This window comes from Teleopsis dalmanni, chromosome 2, assembly GCF_002237135.1.
Source record: "Teleopsis dalmanni isolate 2A chromosome 2, ASM223713v2, whole genome shotgun sequence".
Lineage (NCBI taxonomy): Eukaryota > Metazoa > Arthropoda > Insecta > Diptera > Diopsidae > Teleopsis > Teleopsis dalmanni.
Genome location: NC_051847.1, coordinates 108,020,944 through 108,044,535, shown reverse-complemented (window position 1 = coordinate 108,044,535; position 23,592 = coordinate 108,020,944). Strand labels below are relative to the sequence as shown.

Sequence of the window (23,592 nt, the reverse complement as noted above, 5' to 3'; positions counted from 1 at the left end):
ATAATAAATTTCTCTGGTTACTATCGCAAAAAAAAAGAAAGTAAAACTGATTTTATGACTTATATTTATGTTGTATAATTTGATGAATGCTTTCAGGTAATTGGGATACTTTACTATGCACTAGGCACCTATAATATTAAAGAGGTGCCTGTATATTAGATTCTTAAATTCAAAAATTGTATTTATTAATAATATTAAACAGTAACTAATTGGTTATGTATCAAGATCGCACCAGCTAAACAATAAAAGTATTACTGTGTGTTTTGTTTATTAAGAAACGCGAATAAATCATGTAGAAGTTAGGATTTTGAATTGAAGTTAAACTAGTAACCCTCAGCAATTAAAGTCGAAGTTATTGACAATATCTAGCGATTAGTATGCTAAATATGTGAAAGAAAATAATCTATAATAAATAAAACTTAATTTGAACTGTGAAACATGGTGGTTTGGGGATGTATGGTAGGTAATGGTGCCGGTAAACCTAATTTTATACAAAATATAAGGACATATTTGGGTATCTAAAAATTCTAAAAACAAATTGAAAAGAAAGTGCCAGAATGTTAGGGCTTGATACAATTTTTTGTTTCAGCAAACATTGTCCGGGATTGGCTGCTGTATCATGCTCCCAGGCAACTTTGAACAGCACTACAATCACCAGACATTAATCCCTTAGAATTACAGTGGGATTATTTGGAAAAGAAGATTCGCCACCCCACGATTTCTAGCAAGGATATGTTAAGTAACGTCATCAAAGAAGAATGGCAAAATATGGACACACAGGATACTGCAAATCTAGTTGACTCCATGCAAAGACAATTAAAAAAGGTTATTAAACGCAGAGGTTATCCCATAGGCTAGTAAATTTAAGATTTCTGTGAATTTTAATTGTTTTAATTTAAGTATTAAGAAGTGCACGCAGACTTTTTCTGATTCAAAAATTGTCGCTTTTGCATATAATTTTGTTTAATTTATTTTTTAGAAGAATAACTATTAGTTTTTTATGTTTGAAATTCATTGTTGTTTTTTTGGTTAAAATAAATCAGAAAACAAAAATCAATTTGAGTAAAAATTAAAAAAGTTATGCGAAAAATTTAAGAAAAACTTTGTGGGTAAGTGCAGAGTTTTTCTGCTATGTGTATAACAAAGAAGTGTTTATTGTTATTAAATATATTTTTATTTAAAAATTTTAATTTTTTTTTAAATGCAATAATCTATTATTTTGTATAACTGAAAATTTATATATAAAAATACTATAACAGAAAATGATATTAGTGCAAGTATGTATGTTTCTAAATACAGAAGTAAATGACAATTAAATAATTAACATTGTTCTTACTGATTTTTGCTTCAAGTGGAATATTAGCAGTAGATAACATGTTATTGTTAATAATATCTTTGAAGTATTGAATAGGCTGTACATTGTATTTTCTTTTTTTTATATTAAGTTATATTTCATTGTAGAGGACGAAAACAATAATTGGAGAGAAACAATTTTTTTTCATTTTTAATCATTTTCAGATTTCGCAACGATGTGAACCTGTTATAGGTTGACTTCATACAAAATCAACTTTGTATCAAATTTGTATTAAACCAACGTTCTTTTGACATGCTATATATGATCTTTTTATGTATTTTCACTAAAATCGAAGCAGTAAACACTGATAACATGCAGTGAGCGAAAATCTCAATCGGGCTTTCGACGACTTGTCTGATAATGAAATGTGTTGCCCGTACTGCGTACTGCGACATATGCTCGTGCAGTTCTCTGCCTTTTACTGTTGCTGCTTTTTCTTTATACTTTACTGTTTCCAATACCATTGAATCTCTAGCCAACACCAAAATTCTTCAGTAAACAGAAGGCATTCATGGGAAATGGTTGTGGTGGATTTTATAAAACCCGCTAGTACATCTTAAATCGATCGTTTGCTTTAAGTAGAATATTAGCAGTTTGAGATTCCAACATTTACTGCTACTGCATGTGATTAGTGCACGGTACATTTTTAACAAGAATTCGATGCAGATACACCACAACGTTTGAGGCAATTGGCTTTTTTGAATATAATCAAATTTTTTAGGAAATTCTGCAAACACATAGTGAAGTGAAAATAACAGTTAAAATATTAATCTTAATATAAAAATTAAATAAATTTAACATATAAAATTTGTGCTATTAAAATACTAAAACTCAAAAGGTGATACATTGCCGCATTAAATCGTTCTTCAGGTAAAATTGCTACTACTACACTCACAACACAAAATTTAAAAATGTTTAAATATTTAAATGTTATTCATGTGTGCAGTTATGTTTAATAGTATTTCATTGACTTGAATATATGCTCCATTAAAGATTATTTACTTTCGTAGATTGTACTATCTCAATGGGTTTTATATGATTTCTAATTCACGCGCATTTTCTTACGGTTAAAATAAACACCAAAACCAAAACCTTAAGAAAATACATATACCATATGTATATTTCTTATCGAATAACATTTTCAAGCCAGACGAATGCAATTACCAACTTGCAATAGTGTTTTTGACATCGAGTAAGGCCTCGTCCGTCTACAAATCCAATCGGGTCTAAATAAATTTCAATTGCAACATTCTTTCGTTATGTTGCTTGTAGCGTGGTTGACTTCTCGCCTCTCAATATATGTACATATTTAGTTTAATGCCTTATTTAAATTTAAAATACAAAATTCAAAATACAAAATATAAAATAACAAATTTTGCTGCAAGTGTGTAAAGCAGTTATATTTGTCAGAAACAGTTGAGCAGTTGCAGTATAATAAATAAGCTTAAAAGAAAATATATATATTATATATATATGTATTTATTTTTTATACTTTTTTATTTTTTTTATTGTTTTTATTTTTTTACTTTTTTGTTTGTTGCTGATTTTCTGTCGCTATAATGTTGTCGGGAATCTCAATGTTCGTTCATGTTCATTCCATTCACGAACCAGTCAGTTAAACAAGTATTTTCGTTTTAAAATTTATATTTGCTTATTACATAAACTCGTCAGCGTTTCAACGACTTATAACTTATACAGCAGACGTTTCTTGTTCTGCCATTTGCTGTGCATATTCCTTTAGTTAGCCGTAATCGAGACATATAAAATATAAACAACACCATGACTTTTTATGTGACGAAAATCCACAAAGACCAGTTCATTGTGATAAAATATTATAACAAAACAGACACAAATTCGTAAATTCGTATACATAACTAACTCATTCAAAGCCTAAGATAATCTGCAAATCTAGTCCAAATATCGTATTTAATCTTACTCATATGATCGAAGAGAATGTCTAATATATTTTAAGTATATTTGTAGATTTTCATAGCTATTTTGCCAATGTCGAAACCATGCAACAGTTGCATAGAACTTGCTTCTGCAGCATATGTCGGCAATTCCTACGTACATGTGCTTGTGGAACAAACACATGCGTTACATGCGTAAGCAGCACTCTTATTTATTTACTACATTTTCAGTAGACACAGAAGTAAATATGTAGTACGTAATACACACCAACATATATATGTATGTATATAGTTTAGTAACAAATCTGGTGTTAGTGCGTTAAATACAAAATACAAAATACAAAATACAAAATAACCCATTCATAGATAAGAAATAGAAATATACAAGGCAATGTGTGTTTCTAAATACTCACAAATACAAAAATATCTAATCCAATAAAGTGTAAACATAGAATAAAAAAACAAAAATAATTTTGAAAGTACTCGGTCATATTAATGTGCTTAACCTTTCTCAAATTTGATTCAAAGTGTTTTGTTGTAAAAGAAATAATCAAAAACTGGAACAAATAATAGTTAAAATATTGTCAGTGGAATCGATTTTGATTAAAATATTTATTATATTTATTCTTTAATCATTATACATTTTTTGAAACTGTATATAATTTTTATTTATTTTTATGTACAATATAAAATAGTTTTTTAAAATAAATATTTGTAATATAATTGACTATTTTCTTTTGAGAATTAATTGCGTCAGCATTGATGTGTTGTCATCATTTCATGTGATCGGAAGAATAGAAGCAGAGTTAATGTGTCCCCAAAGTTTACAAAATCTTGGTATCATTGGTATAAAGATAAGCTTCGAACAAAGAAGGTTTTATTTTAAACTTAATTAAACCTTAACTAAAGAGTCTCAAATGATGAACTAATTAAACGTAATTGATGGATTGATCAAAGATCAGATTAATATTCCTAAACTGTAAATCTCAAAAACATATCATTTTGATCGAATATTTAGGTATATTAAAACCTTATGATGGCGACTACACAAGGCGCAATATCGTTATGAGTACATCAATAACATATGACCAAATTGTTGGTCAACATATATCCATTATCTCTACAGGTTTGATCAAAACTGTGTATGAATTCATCAAACATTTATGGAATTGTAATCTTAAAAAATATTATTTTTTATCGAACATATAGGCATATGTTGCAGATTTATGTTGGTGAATACACAAAGCTCAATATCGCAACTTTTTGCGTGAGGCTATTTATTGGCAATTACATGCATCAAAAGGCAAACCAGTTTTTCTATTCACCTGATTTGATAACGTGCAGATTTAACCTTCTCAAAAAAAACGCATTTACCGATGAAAGAAAAGTGTTTTATGGAGGTAGAAGTCGTCAAAAATAAAATGTACCAACATTCTAAAGGCCATATCAATCGAAAATCATGCTCATTCGAATTATTTTGAAAAAAATGAAAAAAGATTTGTAAAAGTACTGCAAATGCAATATTCATTTTATGTATATATGCGTTTTTAACTTCATTCGTCAATAATCATCAATAGGAATTTCAGATTTATAACCTACTTATTAGAGATAACGTTTGGAAACTATATTTAATACGGTTCCTCGATGAGAAACGCATGTGGAAAAACCTCTTATTAGCAATAGTTTAGTAAATCCAAAACCGACTTCTTGATGACTAAGTACCACATATCACGATAGGTGGAGTTTTATCATTCGAAAAATGGAGAACCCTGCAATCAACACATTGTAGATAACAACAAAGAAGTACGTGAGTTTAAACTGTACAGAGTCTGGTTTTATTCTCTATTCTTCAATAATTAAAATATGTGGTGCGATACAATGAAGTTTCGTATACTAATTTGATATTGAATTAATTTGTTTAAACAATTTATAAAATCAATCAATAATTGTAACCATTAATATTGTTCATACTCGTATATTATTTTGGTTTTTGTTACATTTGTATTTATTATTATCTGCAATAAATATGTAAAAATATAAAACCATTTATACATTTTTCCAGAAACAATTGCAATTTTCTTATCGTGCTATAACGCAATATTTTGTCTAATTATATTAATATGGACTAGTTTGATACACTTCTTCGTTTGGTTCGTTCTTCTTATATATTAGAAGTATTGACGAAATTCGTAACATGTAATCTTATTTTTTTGAAATTCTTGATTGTACGCAAGAACAAGAAGTTGCATATGATCTATAAGCACTGAATACCCTTACTTTGTTACCCAAACTTGACATTTAGTCCCAATGTACTTTTGAAAGTGCTTCTCTATACAAATATACTTGAATCCTCATATTAGCTGATTTTATTTTAGTTTTCTTTACACCAATAATACTTGTGCAATAACGGATATTTTAATGTAAACAAATCAACTACTAATAAAACAAATCGTCTTAAAGCGACTACGGTCCGTTTTTCTAAATACGGAAAGTTGTACTTTATTTACTTCTAAAAAGCATTACTAATATTGCGATTTATGTTTTGTTTTTGTTTTTTGAAAAGACTGGTACCTTATCCAGCATTTTATTTTATTTATTTTAAATTTTATTTTTAACTTAAAAATGTACATAGTATTTGTTTATGTATTAATTACATTTATTATTAGGCGTTTTCTTTTGTAAGCATGTCACAAAAGAACTAAAAAAATAAGCACTACTAAATGGCAACTCTGGACAAAATGGAGAATTTGTTCGGCTTATATGGGCAATAAATGTGTAATAAAATTTAAAGTTAAAATTTCGAAAATTAATAATAATTCTTTGCAATTATTGATGAGAATATAACATTTAACAAATAACATAATCGATACTTTAGAATCAACCATCGATGCAACTACGACACCAAGTAAATGTGTTTTCATGCATTCCATGTTATAGGAAAGCCATCGTTGCTTTATTGATACCTAGCCATACTTTAAAGTATCATTTCGCACATTGATTCCTTAAAACTGACTAAAGCATCAATAAAACATCGATACTATTATAAACTGCTGGGATATAAAGGTAAAAGAATAAACAAAGTTTTCAGTATACCGTTTGATTACTTCCATGCGATTTTATCTTGATAGCACTAAACTGCTTTCACTGGTATTTACACAACTTCTGAGCCTTAATCACAATGTCGTTTATTCTTGAATAAGATATATACATGAAAAGAATACCAAATCAAAGAGGCGTTCCTAGCAACAATATGGTTGCAAATTTGCAAGACTCACAGTCTTCAACTTCCGATAACATTAATTCTAATAGATGGAGATGCTCATATATCACTTAAATTGGCTATAAGCACAAAATATTTCAAAATGGTGGTCTAAAGATGGCTTAAAGAATATACATGTCAAATCACACGTATGATATGTCAACAGTTTGAAAATAACATAATTGTGTGGTTTAATTCACTCCACATTATTTAATGTAATCACTGTACTGGCAGGCATACCACTCACGCTGTAGCCTACTAATGTGACCTGACATAGTCCAATATTTCAGTTAATTTTGTGAAAAGTCCAAAATTAAAGTTTGATTTACGTCGGCAGCTATCGGCCGTAGGCCATGATATAGCTAAGCCATGACTAGTAAATCAAACTGCGCTGCTAGCGTCAGCCAATCACAAACCAGTCGTCGTCGTCGTCGTCGTCAATATGTGTTATTATCTTTACCAACGCAAATTCAAATCTTAAGTGTTGATTTTTAGATTTTAAGTATCAAATTAATATTAATTAATTTACAATAATAATAATTACGTAAAATTTTAGTATAAAAGTTGTAAAAACTTTATAGAATTGTTAAATGTCATTTAATTGTGAAGAAGACAATAGTAATTCTACAACATCAAGTGTTTGCAGTTACACATATTCACCGGAACATGTCGATGTCGAAAAAAACATTGTTAAGAGAACCATTGATTTTGGACGATGCAACTCCGAATCATACAGGAAGCGAAAACGAGCAAGAGATCACTTGTGGACAACCTTTTCTGACGGAGATACAAGTTCTTCCGAACACACAAGAAGTGAAAACAACTATAATGAAGGAGACGAAGAAGAGGAAACGGGAAGAAAAAGAAGAGAAACCCTTGAAGAAAATAAAAGTGAATGCGGAAGAGGCGATCAAGAAAGCTCAAGTCTTATCAAGTCTTATCGATGTGAACACCAAATTTATTTGTTATAATAAATCAAAATTATCAGCAAAGCATCTATATCGAAAAATTGTATTCCCTCGTTTATATTAATTATTATATTATTCAAGTTGTCATTGACTTATTAATTAAGTAGAAATATCATATAAATCATATGGAGATGTTCGTTTGAATATATTATAATAAACATTACTTATAATATTGTTATCAATCCTTTTTATTTTATTTAACACACAAATTAGGTGTGACACAAAGCATTTCAATTTGATGAAAAACACTTAGCTCTGAAAAACAAATTAGGACTGGAGTATTATCTCTTTATGTTAGATGTGTTTAATGAAAACTCAAATATAATCCTGCATTTTATACGTTACATTGAATCATAATTCATATTTAAATAAACGCCATTTATCATAATAAATAGCGATATTTTAGTAATATTCATTTAGTACTTATTAATTTTAATTATCTTCTACGTCAAATAAGACTAATTCCAAACTATTTTGATAATAAAAATTTTTTATTTACTGCAATGGTAGTAGAAAAAGTTAAAGCCACATGAGTCTTCTGAAATATTAAATCCAATAAACTATAAATAAAACTTTATTTTAAATAAAAAGTCAAATAATAATAATTAGTTTTTCTTTTACATTTTATTTTGCAGTATATTTAGTTCTAGAAACATTTATATATATTTTTTTATTTTATTTTCTTTAAAATTATTTCATGCTTCTATGTAAAATCTTGTAAAAGTAAATCGAACCTATCTCGATAATAGTTCATTTTGTGCTAACATTGATAAATTGTACTTATTGCCGCCGTAAATCTCCTGTGATGTTTAACTTTTCCCATTCTCTTGTAGCTCTATAATTTTTATCTTTGCTGATGATACAGCGATTTCTTGAACTGATTTCATCGCTGTGAATATGCAATTAAACTTACAGGCGTCGTTAAACTTGTCAACACAGTATTTCACTAAGTGGAAAACCATTGCGAACAAGCAATTCACAGTGTTAATCGTTTGATGGTTCCAAAAGTACTCTTGTGTTTGATATATTGATTAATCTTTATTTCTATATAGTATTTGGACCATGGCATTAAGTGTTAAATATCTTATTATTAAAATGTCCTCTTTAGGATATATCACATCACTGCATCCTTTTGAAGTAATTTTAGATTATTTATCGATACATATCCGTTGTTCGATCACAACTTGATGGATGTTCGTTTTGAAAGCATCAAGAATTGAGTTTGGTCTATTTAAATACTATCCTTTGCGTTATCCTATAAACGAAAATTCATCGGTGATAAATCGTATGATCTGTGTGTTCACATCACCAAAACTTAACATTATACTTTCCGGAAGTTTTCGCAAACGGTACGTGTTGTATGGCATGAAAATTCTCTATTGAAGTTTATATTCATATTCATGTTTCCCTGAAAATCGGAATATTTGTCAAGAGAATACGTTTCAGATTACAGCTTTTGTGTCTCCGCAAATAATTTCGGTAAATTTCATAAGATTCATCTCTAGTTCTCTATTTTGTTTACATACTCTTTCTAGTTAAGTTTGGTAATCTCAAAAATGTCAGTTCGTGATGACGACAGTATTGGCTTTAAAATGACAAAATAATTAATATTGTTTTCGGTATCGAAGAGTATGTACGAAACCGAATATATATGTAATACATAGTATATACTCGTCATCCATTTGACTTTCCAATCTTTCCTTCATTGCAGTAAAAATGTGGCACCACTTTCAATATTGTATTTCCACATAACATAAGCCTCAAGGTTTTTTCTGAAGGCCAAATTAACATAAGTTAAAGAAAATTCGTGTGGTCTTACTTTAACGATTAGACACTAAGAACTAATTGTGATTAAGAAAATAACATATGTACATAGAAGTACTTACATAATATATATGTAGGTATATACGAAAAAAAATTATTAATGTTTCATAAATAAACATTAAAAATATGTTTGGTCAAATTAAATTCCACCAAAGTGTGGAAATATTTTATAAAATATATTTATTTTCGACTTTTTCGGTTTGTTATTAATACATGCTATATATATGTATATATTCAAATATAAATATCTTATTTATTATTGTTTGTTATAGTTGTTATATATTGTTTGTGTATGGAAAAATTCATAAATACTTTTAGTATCTTTAATCATGTATTTACCATACTTACGTTTTTCGTTGGATTCCTTTGTCAACTGCAGTTTAAAAATAGATTTAAACCAACCAAACCAAAGTAATATTAATATAGAGCATGGTGTTTTTTAAATTTTATTTTAATATTTTAATATGTAGTATATTGTTTATTTTATTTTCATTGAAATTGTATATATAAAGGTTTTCTACAGCAATTTTTTGCTTTTGTTAGTACTTTTAAAATTATTTTCATATTTTTATATAACATTTAAATTGGTTAGCTGGACGTGTGGCTATTGTTCATATAAATGTATACATTTTATTTTAATTCAGAAACAATTGCACACTAATTGTACGAGGAGTTTTCCTTTTCAGCTTCGTAAAAGTTTTTGATGGCGACATCAATTTCGAGAAAGAGTTTTGGGATAAATTTTTATTGGTTCATGGTACTTTCTGGATACCTTTTATACTTCAACGTTCACCAGAATTAGATGAGTACACCTAGTGTTTTAAATAAAGTTCAATTTGTTCGTTCATTGTATAACTGACATATTTGCGGTATTGTTGTAAGACCTTTATCTTTAATGACAATCACAGCTGAATGGTCCGATGAAAACTCTAAGCTGGTCTTGCACTGTTCATAAAGGAAACCTTTGGTAACAGAGAAATCAATAAGTTCAGGAATTTTTGCTGTATTTGATGGCTAGTATGTGTGATCTCCCGTAGAAAAGACTTAAAGTTTTAAGTGTCTCACTGCCTTATATAATTCACGTTCCTTTGTTGTGGTTACTTGTGATCCCCAGAATACATTTTTCGCATTGTAATTACAACCCGTTATAAATCGATTCCCTAATGTTGAAAAAAATTTTATGTAGATTTCTTTCTTTACATTATGTTTTGGTGGGCTGTATATGGCGGATATTAGAATCGGTCCGAGTGATTCCTCGATCTTAATATTTGTGACTGGAATTAAATCAGTGCTATTGTGAGTATATTCATAATGTTTAAATATTTTTTTAATTAATATTGCTGAGCCTCCATGAGCTTTCCCGTCAGGTGACTGGTAAAAGCAATAGAATAGAATTTAAAAAAGAAAAATTTTTTTGTGAAGTCAGTTTCTGAAACTAATAGTATATCTATGTTATTTATTTATATAAATAATCTGAGTTTAGTAGAATCTTGTGACAACCTATTGTCATTCCATAAGACGAGTTTTATAGGCAGTTTTTATAGGAAGTTTGTTTAGACACTTAGACTTAGAAAATTTCAAAGTTCGCTGTTTTCGGGTTGCTCTTCATGCTGATTAGTTGAAGATTTAATTTCAGCATTATGTTTTAAAAAAAATTTAAGTTGTGAAAAAATACTTGCTAGTAGTTTGAAATTATCTGGGTGGTTTCTTTAACAAACAACATATTTGACATCATTTGTTCTGGTTTTCCTTTTCACAGTTAGTTAAAAAGCAAATTTAATATTAATTTCATTTTAAAAATTTAAAAATAAAACAAAATATATAAAGGAAAAAAATAAGCCTTTATATTTATATATTAAATTATTTAATATATATTACATAATATATTTTAAAATATTGGTACCGACCTTAATTGTTTTGATTTATTTGTTGGGTTTTAGGCTTATATTATTAATTAATAATTAATTATTATTAATTTTTATATTATAATTGTGGCGACCCAGTAGGCTATGCGGGGGTACTGTGGCGACCCAGTAGGCTATGCTTTTATTGAATTTAAAAAGGAAAATTCAATTTTAAATATTTTGAAGTTTCTGTTTGAGATGGTGGAAAACGTTTCCATTTTTCTCTCGTGTAAAAAGTTTGATTAAAAGATTATTTACATCATAAATTTTGAGAGTTTTATTTATTAGCAAGGTTAATAGACCCTAGCTAAATAATAATTATTATATTATTAGTTATATTATTATTAATTAATAATTATTGTATTATTAAAATGAATTAAACATTTATTTCAATTTTAAACAACTTTAAAACCATTAATGTATTTATAACATATTAAAAAGTCATTTTGATATACTTTTTTTTGAATTTTTTGTATATAAATAAACGGTTAGATTTTGTTTATTATTTAAAAAAACGATCTGAAACGACCTTCAAAAAACAAACATTTGTCTTATAAAACCATATTTCGCATTTCAAATGCGAAATCATGTGAGATAATAATTTACCACAGTATGTCGTTGTGTTTACTCACCTTAAGTGAGTAACTGTCAAAAATTAAACAGGGTTTCGCTGCCGAATTCTTTTTTTACACCGAGGACAACCTCAAATAAGCGCACTTTTTTGTAAGTGTATTTTATTGACACACAAATACTTACAAGTAATATATCCATTTATATACAAAGTGTTCTTTATCAAAGCTATATGTATTTATATAAGAGAATTCTTGGACAAATAAACAGATAACATTGTATTGAAGTCTATTTTCACTATTTTCATACTTTTTTAATATAAAATACCTTTTTGTATTACTTTTTGTCTTGCATTTATTAACGTATTCTATTATAAAATTTTTTTTGGGATTTATATCAAAAACATCCATTTACCTATTAATTATTAAGCATAAATCTTCACTTTTTTTAAAAATTTATTGCTATTTTTTCTTATGATACATTAACTCGGATTTTGTAGTCATTAGTTTATAATACTAATTATTTATTGAATATATATTTATTTTTTATTTAATATATAATAATTGAAATATATTTTTATATATAATAAAAAAAAGTTAGTCATCATGGATTCCAAAATTAACAAAAATAAATCATAAAGATATATCATTAATTAAAATTTTTTTATATTCACATGACATATAATGAATCTTTTTAAATAGCAAATACATTGTTTTTGAACAACGCAAATTAAGTGCGACGTTGGCTAAGTAATCCACCACATGAGTCTGCGTTTTCAATTTAACAGGGTTCGGTGCACTTGTCTAAAAAATAATATACAGACAAATAAATATTTCTAAGACCACTGAAAAATGTTTAATCATGTTTGAAAAGGTTGTTACACTTTATTACAAAAAAAATTTCCAAATGCTATATTGTCTACCAGTATTATATTATATAAGATATAAAAAGCCTTTTTTTTAAATGTTTATTTAAATAATTTATTTATAATGTCTATATCGTAGCGTATTTATAATAAATCTAGCCGAAAAATTTTCGTTTGTTGCATTTATTGCGGCTATAACTCCTCTGCCTTTCGCTCTTACTTATCGCAGAATTGGGTAAATATTAAAGTGTCTTAACACTCTCTTTGCAGTCAGCCAGATATATCATCTCAAACATCACGTGTGAGATTCTAGAACTCACGTGTGAGATCTCAAAGAGAAACTTACATCTAGGTCCGGTATGCCGGTTTTATTATCCAATTATACGACATAAAAAAGTAATGTTTGAAGTGGATAGAATATGTTTTACATACCTAAAGAGCACTTTTATAAATATTGGAAGGCGAATTTAAAGCAACAGGAAATCAAGAATGACCAACAAATATATAGTATGTGGAAAGAAATCATATTTTTGTGAAGCAAGACTTGAAAACGTGTTTCATGTTTTCTTACGGGATGATAACATTCGTCCCCCGGTGAAAGCTCGGTACGATGGACTGTACAAAGTATTTAGTCGAGACGATAAGCTTATAACTGTATTATAACTATATGATGGAATTATTTATCTGTTTACGAAACCAACCCATTTTAAATATTTGGCTTCAATTATAAACTTTAGTCTCATTGTAAATATAATACTAATGCCACTAGTAATACTACTATTAAAAATAAATTAAATTAAAAAAATTAAAGTAAGAGAAATACGATTATTCTGTTGTTCACGTAGAACAAGTATTGAACAAAAGTATTGAATTGAATAAGATTTATACATGTAGATTAATAAAAATAAAAACATACGTAACAAACGCCATATCAATATTGCTTATTAGTTTAAGTAGACTTTGTGCAATTCCTAGTCTACAATTAAACACACAAAAAATATCACGCAACAAACAGATTATTTAAATTTTGATAAATTTCTACACTTCATTGAATTAACACAATTACTCTAAAGCTGTACTAAACCATTTACCTCATCAAATTCTAAGGATAAGAGTTTAGTTTGATAAAAGTCTGGGAGCAACTGATAAGTAATAATTGAAAAAATACTGCATAGTTACTAAAATGATTACTAATCTCAAAAATATTCTCGCAAACGATTGTTTTTAGTACTCCAATGTAATAAATATACTTTAATATGTTAACAGAATTATTAAATTCCAAAACAGTGGAAGAATCTAGAGTACTCTAGAGTAAAAGTATAGTAATAAAGTAAAGAATTATTATTGCAAATATTTGTTCCACCTTAACGTACAATCCCATTTAGTAGTTTTGAACAAATTTTAATACTTTAGGAGGCAGAACAAATTCTCTTAATACGTCATAAGGGGTCCACAAATATATTCAACATTTAAAAAATATTTTTTTTTTTGCTTAAGTTTATCTATATCAATTCATTGAATCAAATTAAATTATTACTGTTTGCCGAGACTGAAAAGAAACTAATAGAAGACCCAAATTGAACATTAAAATTCATTAACCATTTTCCCATATGGGCAGGGGCATACTGGACTAATTAAGATTGAAGTTTTATAGCACTTTCGAATATGCAATACTAAATATATGTAATTATTTTCCATTATATGTTGAACAAAGGTATTGAAAACAAAAATTTAATGTCATGTTTTTAATAATTTTCTTAAAAGTTCTTAAAAGATCATTTTATTAAACAATATTTTTATATATTTCAGAATAAATGGCCAACATTAAACAGCGCGAAGGATCAAAAGCTGTATCTGAAACACTTATTGAAGAAGGCGATGAAGCAGCTAATTTCGAAATTGACAATTCAACAGCCGAAGTTGTCGTTCCTCCTGATAGTGGTTGGGCATGGGTAGTAATGATAGCATCATTTCTTTGTTGTACTGTAGTAGATGGCATTGTTTTTTGTTCAGGACTTATACAGGATTATATTTTAAAAGATTTTGATGTATCTAAAGGATATGTTGCCTTTGTCTCCTCTTTGTTAAGCGGTTGCTACCTAATGGCTGGTCCATTTGTAAGTGCTTTAGCAAATCGATTTGGTTTTCGTCCAGTCACTATAGCTGGATCATTATTTGCTGCATTTTGTTTTGGATTATCTTACTATGCGACAAGTGTTGAATATCTTTTTTTAACTTATGGTGTACTTGGAGGAATTGGTTTTTGTATGGTTTACATTCCATCGGTTGTAATTATTGGATTTTATTTTGAAAAATGGCGTGCGTTGGCGACTGGTGTGGCTTTATGTGGTTCGGGTGTCGGTACATTTATATTTGCACCACTTACAAATAGTTTATTAGAAAATTATGGTTGGAAAAATACTCTTGCAATTCAAGGTTGTATTATCGTAAGCTGTGCCATTTTTGGGATAGCTTTTAGACCTATTCAACCAATAAGACTTGCAGTAACTGATAGTTCCATAGAAAATGTTGAGAAAAAAAATAATGGTCATGGGAACACTGTTGCTCCTCGATCTCCATTTCATGCAAATGCTTTCAGTAAGCCATTACCAGAAGGACGCTTTGCATATTCAATGCCAAATTCAGCACATAATACTTACATGGGTAACTCTCCAAAACATCATTATCCTACTGCTGCAGAAGTTTTTCGTGGTACCAATTTAGAGCGACGATTATCAAGCAATTCGACTAAAGGGACAGAACTAAAAACTTTAAGAAAATCACAGCCGACGACACCAAATGGAGAGCAACAATTTAACTTCAATCTGAATAAAGAACTTTCCACTGTTGGGGAAAATGAAGAAGAGACTGAAAACGAGAATCTTCTTGTAACCGAAACTAAACCTACAATAGTTCAGGCACGTCGTCATACTGTATCTGGCCGTCGACCAAATGAAATTAACAGAAAAAATGTATCAGGATCACATGATACAGTTCATAATACATCGCGACCAATGTATAGGGACGATATATTTTTTACAGGATCTTTAACAAGAATTCCCCAGTACCAATCACAAACCTCACTCGCATATCATATGTCAGTAACGAGATTACCAACAAAACAAGATATGCTTGAAGAGAGGCAGAAAGGATGTCATCTTTGTCCTGAAGCTGTGCGTCGTACACTTTCTACAATGCTTGATACTTCACTATTAAAATCGCCTTCCTTTATGCTTCTATCATTTAGTGGATTTTTAACAATGATGGGATTTTTTGTGCCATTCACGTTTTTAGTACGTCGTGCTAAAGATGCAAATATGGATGAAGAAGCTGCTTTGAGGGTTGTCTCAGGAATAGGTCTTATTAATACTATTGCTAGGATAATCTGTGGCACTTTGAGTTCATTTCCAAGCGTTAAACCCTTATGGCTAAATAATGTTGCTATTACCGCTGGCGGCTTAGCGACTATGCTTAGTGGTATCGTCATCAATAGTGCAACGCAATGGACATTTGCTGTATTCTTTGGTATATGCATTGCTTGTTTTTCTGCCTTACGTTCTTTGATTGCTGTCGAAATGATTGGTTTAGAAAAACTTACAAATGCTTTCGGATTTCTAATGTTATTTCAAGGTGTTGCCGCAACTATTGGTAGTCCTATCGCAGGTATGCATATTTTTTTTGGTCTTACGTTTCGACTAAATATAATAATTATGTATTGAAAACAAAATATACGTATCATTTTTTGCAATTCACAATTGCATAATTTCAAACACGAGCATACGTTATCAAATCAATAAAACCTTGAATGATATAGCAACGTGCTTCATACTAAAAAAAATTCTCAATGCCTAGACTATCGAACTATATTAACATTTAGAATGGCTATATAGAGTTATTAACGTATTCGCTAGCAAAATTAACACATTTATTAAAAAGTGATTAAATATATCTTTACTATAATTCAATCATTATATGTATACAGCAAATTTATAAAAGTAATCAAATTTAGATTCCTATCTAAATGTATAAGTTAAATAGAAAACTATTAAGTTATTGTTTTCATATGTGTGTTTTGGAGTGGTTCAATATAAAATAAAAAAGAAATGATTTTTTAAGTTTGATTTATGGCTTCAAGATATTACGTAAACATTTGTAAAATGAATAAAATTTTTGAAAATGTATAAAATTCATTAGTGTAAGAAAAATTTAATATTTTATATTTTTTTATTATATATTATAACTCACTAAAAACTGCATCATAACAGGGACGAAGATTTTGATCATACTGCATTATCTGCTTTTAATGCGCCCAGTTAAAATTCAGCGTATTTTATATTGCACCTTTCTTTTAACTGATATGGACACACAATCCTACTGTCATTTGTCTTTAATATTGAATTCACACAAGAGCTTGTTTATAATTTTAGCTGTCAAAAATTTTTATTTTGCATTGAAAGCAACAAAAATTGACAGCTGAAATCACAAATGTGACAGCTAAATTACAAACATTACAGCTAAAATTACAAACGAAACTCTCGTATGAATCCAGAATAAGTTCCCTGGATTTAATTTTGGTACAGAACTTACGAATTTCACACATTGCCAATCTGTATACATGAGCTCTGCTTGGTTGTGTGTGTAAAATAGTTATTTAGTTTAGTTAAAGAAGTAATTTAACTATTTTTTTACTTTTGTGAAATGATAAAATGTAACATAGTCTTTTAAATCATAGTGAAGTAATGAATTTAAATAAGTACTGGATAAATTCAATATTTATAAAAACTCTAGAATCATAAATAAAATATATAAAAAAATATTGCAACATTAGATTATGCAAATTTGACTAATTAAATAATATTGAAGAATTAATAAATAAATATTCTTTCAGGTGCTTAATATTTTTCATATGTTAAGCATTGTATACTATTATATATTTATTACAAAAAGCCTTTTCTTTTGTAAGCATATCACAAAAGAACTGCTTTTTTTTAAAATAACATATGAAACAATAGCACTGCTGGCTTATTTAGTCCAACATTTTTGAAATCGCTTAACTAATAAGCAGTTCAAATCGTATGGTTGCCAAGACTAAAAATTCATCTATTGTGAATGATTTTTGGAAGTACATACAAAATATCCAATTAATTGTTAACGAAAGATTTTCGTGATTCTTCGTATTTCGTGTCGTCACTGTACGTAAAAAATACGTTACTTTTTCTATTTATTATTTTACTGTTAAAAGGAATGAAATTTCATGTTTTATTACAATCATATAAAAAAAATATTCTTACCAATAATTGCAAAGAAAGAATTATTATTCATTTTGGAAATTTAAACTTTAAATTTTTTTATATGTTTTACATATATAAACCTAACAAAATCTCCATTTTGTTCTGAGTTGCTATCGAAAGTAGAGCTTATTTTATTTGTTATTTTGCGACATGCTTACAAAAGAAAAGGCGTAAAGCTGTAATTACTTACAATTATTATTTTTACTGTTTTGGTTTGGCAAGATTCTGATAAAAAACTCAATATATTAATATATGTTTTATATTTTTTCGTTAAACAATATTTGTTGTACGCAAGATGCGTAATGCTTCTACGCTTTATTGTGCGAAACTTGATTATTAGTGAGGCACTATTCGAAAGGATACTGGGATGTGTTAAGTAATAAGCTCGAATCGAACACCGTCACAGATGTGTTTGATAATGCTTTAAATTTCAGACCGTCACTGCGCTACCCAGTTTGGTATTAAGACAACTAACTTTCAGAATATAGTGCAGTAAAGGCTTAACGATGGATTGCTGAACAAGAGAATAACAGTTCTATAAGAGACGATAGATTCTTTCATTGTGTAACTTTCTTTACTTTATGAGATTAAGAATGGGAAAATCAAATAGAATTATATCTGGGGACTTGCATTTGAATTCAAGCTTATTAGAATGTAAAAATGATGTTAGTTTCAATATAATCAATTTTAATCGGAATTCGTTATTCCGAGGGCTTAATTTCATTACCGCAGAATATAAAATTTTTTCAAAGGAAGTGAATACTATTAAAATCAAATGTAATATGTTAGGGGTTTGGTGATACAGAAGAGATGATGTTGAACTCAGAAGGATCGAATATAGTAAAAACATTAGTGATAAGAGTATTGGACATATATATGTCTATGCGGACATGAAGTTTAAATGTAATTCCTCTCGACTTAATACAGTGGCAAACCGAATAGTAGAGTGTTTAAGATGTCAAGAATTTTACTACCCAAAAATATTTTGCGTCTTAATTTGTAGCAAGACGAGGAAATAAGGATTCTCAGTCTGGTTTCCACTTTGATGACTTAATTAGGTTTAATAAGCGTTAAGTTCCGAAATAGGGTACCTTTTGATAGTAAAGAAAAAAAATTTATATTAAAATAATTTGCACGTTGTTCATTTCAAAGCATAATCAAAAACTTTTTACTTCAGAATGGATTTTCTTCATATCCCGAAGAAAAGTTGTTTATAGCTCTAAATTATTAAGTTCTAGACATAACGTTTACATATGTTTCAGCGGATAACATGAAATTCTTAAATTATTGAATACCTGTAATTAGCTTGGTGGCCAAAAAGGTGTTATTGCAGCATTCACGTTTGGGGTGAAATTTGCCACAATGAAACTTATAAAAGGATTAATTGTATAGTTCAGCAGAATGGAAATTCTAGGCATAGTAAGAGTTTAAGGAATCCCGTTGCACTTAGGCTTTAGATAATATGCAACTAGATAATGAGTATAATTCTAATATACCATAACAAATTTGATTTAACTATTTCGAAAAGGGGTAATGGATAATTATGGTATGTACCGTCGATAGCTAATATCAATTTAAGATATTTTTCATCATATAAGCAAAGGAATTTTTTCAAGAATATGGAAACTATTATATTCTCAGCTGGTTTTAAGGCACAGTTCGAGATTTGTTACTTCTTAATATCTGCAATTGCATTTTTATCATGCGTTCAATAGATCCGCAACGGTTCTATTATTTGACAGTGTCATCTCGATGCCAAATCAAAGCAATATTAAGTGGATATAGAACATGGTGTTATTTGAGTTTATTATCTTAATATACTATTTATTCTATTTCATTAATATTAAAATCTTTATATAGTAGATTGGAAATTTGTTACCAATTTTTGAAAGCATTTAGTTTAGTTAGTTAGTAGTTTGGTTATGTTTGTTTTAACTTGAGCATTGATTATGAATGAGTGAAGTGGAGAGTTTACCTCGTATTTTGGTATGAATTAAATTTAGAACAGCCATTCAAAACCATCTTTTGCATTTTTTGCTGATCAACAACTTATTATTTTTATTACAAATATATGCACATAAATATATGCTCATAAAACTAAATATGAAAGTTTGGTAAAAAGTAAATTTATTTTTTTTTTTAAATTTAATTTAACAATTTAATTAAAAAGATTAATAATAAAGTTTAAAAAAAGTGTAAAGACGAAAAATTACTAAGTTACTTTGATAAATGAAGTTGAGAATTCTTTTAATATTTAATAAGGGCTTATATCATTTGAGTTTGTTGCTAATTAAATTGGTGATTGGGCAAGATCTTACGAAAATTTCCTGATCTTAACGATTTAAGCTTCCGTCAACTGGTAAACTGGAATTCAGATATTTCCAGATGAAACGAGAACTGCGTTAATCCGTTAAATAAAATTGTTGTTGACATTTTGAAGCATTAGCAGAACATAGATAGGAATTTATGGTTATGGTTATGCTAGAAGATACCCGTTGTAGTTTGTGATGCAACTATGGCAATCCGTAATATGTGATCAAATCCCATTTGTTAAGATAAAATTCTGAAATTATTTACAAGTAAAGAGTCTAAAATCAACATAACTTTATAGTTAAATCCAATTTTTCGATTACTTTTAAATGAATTTTTTTTCTAAAGTTTTTAGATTCTTGATAAAACTTAATTTTATAAGTTTCAAAAAATAAAAGGATATCTGTTTTCTATTGATATCAGTTATTTCTTGACCTATATACTCAACAGTTGCTGAAAGTGGTTATGAAATCAAATACAGTTATTACTGGTGGTCTGTTGAGCAATTGTATCATGTGAAATGACTCTAGCATTGACATTAATATAATCCATTGTGACAGTTGCATTTAAATATATCCAAATTTGCGATAGAAAGGACAGCACCTATCCGGAACTCAGTACTGCTTGAGAGCAGTTATGATGAGCATAACTTTATCGTTATTTATCAGAAAGTTAAGACCATGTGACTTTATTCATTATGAATATTGATCGTTATTCATTAACACGTGGATAGACTGGCACACATCAACTCGGATGCGTCATCTAAACGGAGTGACTTGTATTTATATTGGCTATATTTATTATTAATTGCTGGGTAAAAAACAAATATTAACTTTAGTACGGTGTAAATTTGCTGGGTACAGAATGCTTATCATAGTTGGCACCGCTAAAAATTACCGGTTACTTACAGTTTTTTGATTTGTGTTTTTGATCCAAAAGTTTTAAAGTGATTGTAAGCAGCTGCTTTTCTGTTCGTGTTTATAGCTCTTCAGTACATGATAACTTAAACTATTAAGTACTATTTATGTTTATCAATTTACATATTTAACAATTATTCATAAGTTCAATTCATTTATTTACAAAATGGCTTTTACTGATTTAAAGGTTTAATTTGCGCTGATTTCATGTTCGATAGGAGTTATTATTTAATCTTAAAATCTAATCTAATAATTTATTATACGTATAATAAATTTCTTCAAAAAGCTAAACGATCTTTTATGTCGGATAGTATTCCACAGTAAATTATATTTTTATTATGTTTTACTTTAGGCACGTTAAATAAGAAAAAATCAATAACGTCCGCATTATTACCAATATTTCTGTACTTATAAAAAAACGCTTCTCAGAATACAAAATATGAAAAAATTAATAAACTGAAATATTTATTTCAATTAGTTTTAAATAATTAAATTCAAATGAAAATATAGTTAAAGTAACGAATGATATATTTAAAACACAAAAATATAAGTCATATATTCTAGAATTTCTGTTTTATGTATTTGTTTTTGTAATAATTTTTTTACATGGAATGATTGAAGTGTGTTACTAAATTTTATTTTTGACTAAAAATACTTTATGAAAAACAAATCAAAATATGTGTATTTAATATTAAGGGCCTTCATTTTAAGGTGTAGATGTTTTTGGAACATCTACCAGAAAAAAAAATACAGCTCATGCACGGCGGCGACTCAATACTTTAGGAGCCGCCTTTCTCGAGGATATTGACCAATTACAGAACCTGAGACTAAATAGCATTTTAGGCTTTGCCAAAGGATCTAGGTGGTTTTAAACCCTGAGTTTTTCCTATATATACGGTAACAGAATGGGCCAATAGGCCTAATTGGATCCAATAGGGATCGCCGGTAAAACCTAATCTAGCCTTTACGAGTGTTCACTTCTTGGTATATATCTTTTTAAGCAATGACTGAATGTCCTTACAGTATAGTATAGTATACAGTAAATTTATTTTTCTTGTGTAATGTTAAAAATGGACACCCATCATGTGCACATTTACCAGATCTTGATTCTAATTAAGAGTACACGAAAAAACTTTAATTTAAAGTCAAATTATAGTTAAGCGGCCATTGATCATAATTATATAATGAATTAAAATTCAAAAAAACTTACAATAGATAAAGTATCGCATCTTATTAAACGTTTATTAAGATTTTATTTTTTAGTGGAGCCTTGAAGCCTTAATGAATTACACACAATAAATCCTTTTTTAGTTGGGTCGTTTTACATTAAAATACAGGGCAAATTGAAAAAAATTCTAAAAAAAGGATTTTTAGAAAAAATTTTTAATATTGTTATATTATACAAAGTGCATAACGCGATATAGTGCGTATCTCTTAAAAAGTTAATTTTTTTATAATAGTATAATTTCTTTTATATTTAAGAATGTATTACTTTTCTCTAATTTGTGAATAAATTGTTAGCTTAAAATAATTGTTTAAACTTATTGAATAAAAATGATTAAAACATAAATATATTTTATATTCTTTTAGGCGCACTGTACGACAACACTGGAAGTTACGATGTTTCGTTTTATTTTGCCGGCGGTCTCATTTTGCTCTCAGCCTTCTTATGTTATCCATTAACTTACGTTTCAAAATGGGAAAAAGCCCGTAACGAGAAAAAGCTTTCACAAACTGTTCCTACCGCTTAAGTCGGGGAAGTTAAAAAATAGTTCGAAATTACATATATAGTTCAGTCATATCTTGCTGTGTATATTGTATCATAATATTTTAAACATATTGATTTTTAGCAAACGTTTAAAGAATAATTTTAAGTTCAATAATTAAAGAAAAAAATTCATTTTTGGGACTTTTCAGTATAAAATATTGTCATTATCTAAAATGTGTGCCGTTTGTTATATATGTGTATATATGTAAATAACTTATTAACAAAATTTTTAACAAAGTTGTTTGCATATTATATCTACCCATTTCTAATCATACTATCTTAAGTAACCATATTGTTTTTATTAAAAATTTTCGACCTTAATTTTGTATTTTGAAACAAATTACTTTAACAAAAAGTGATTAAGTAAATTAGTTTATAAAAATATAAAATATGAGATTTTATATGTTTGTCCATAAAGACGTAAAACTAATAGAAATGTATGTCAATTAAAAACAGATTACAGCTATTATTCAAATTATTTCATAAACAAATGTAATTGTTTGATAAATAATATAGCATAATTTCGACTATCATAAATAAAAATATTTTAATTGTAAGAAATCTTTATTTCTAATATTTATTGATTAAAACTACACAAAATATGATCTTATAATAGTTATAATAGTTACTTGTTAAATAAATGTAAAGCGGT

At 28.1% G+C, this 23,592-nt stretch overlaps 1 protein-coding gene across 1 annotated transcript; it reads left to right on the top strand.

Annotated features, from left to right (window-relative positions):
- Positions 1–1,836: 1,836 nt before the first annotated feature.
- Positions 1,837–23,458, top strand: LOC119677907. The gene is made up of 3 exons (XM_038089489.1): positions 1,837–2,224; positions 14,464–16,317; positions 22,763–23,458. The coding sequence occupies exons 2-3, from the start codon at positions 14,469–14,471 to the stop codon at positions 22,921–22,923; spliced, it is 2,010 nt and encodes a 669-aa protein (XP_037945417.1). The 5' UTR covers positions 1,837–2,224; positions 14,464–14,468; the 3' UTR covers positions 22,924–23,458.
- Positions 23,459–23,592: the final 134 nt, after the last annotated feature.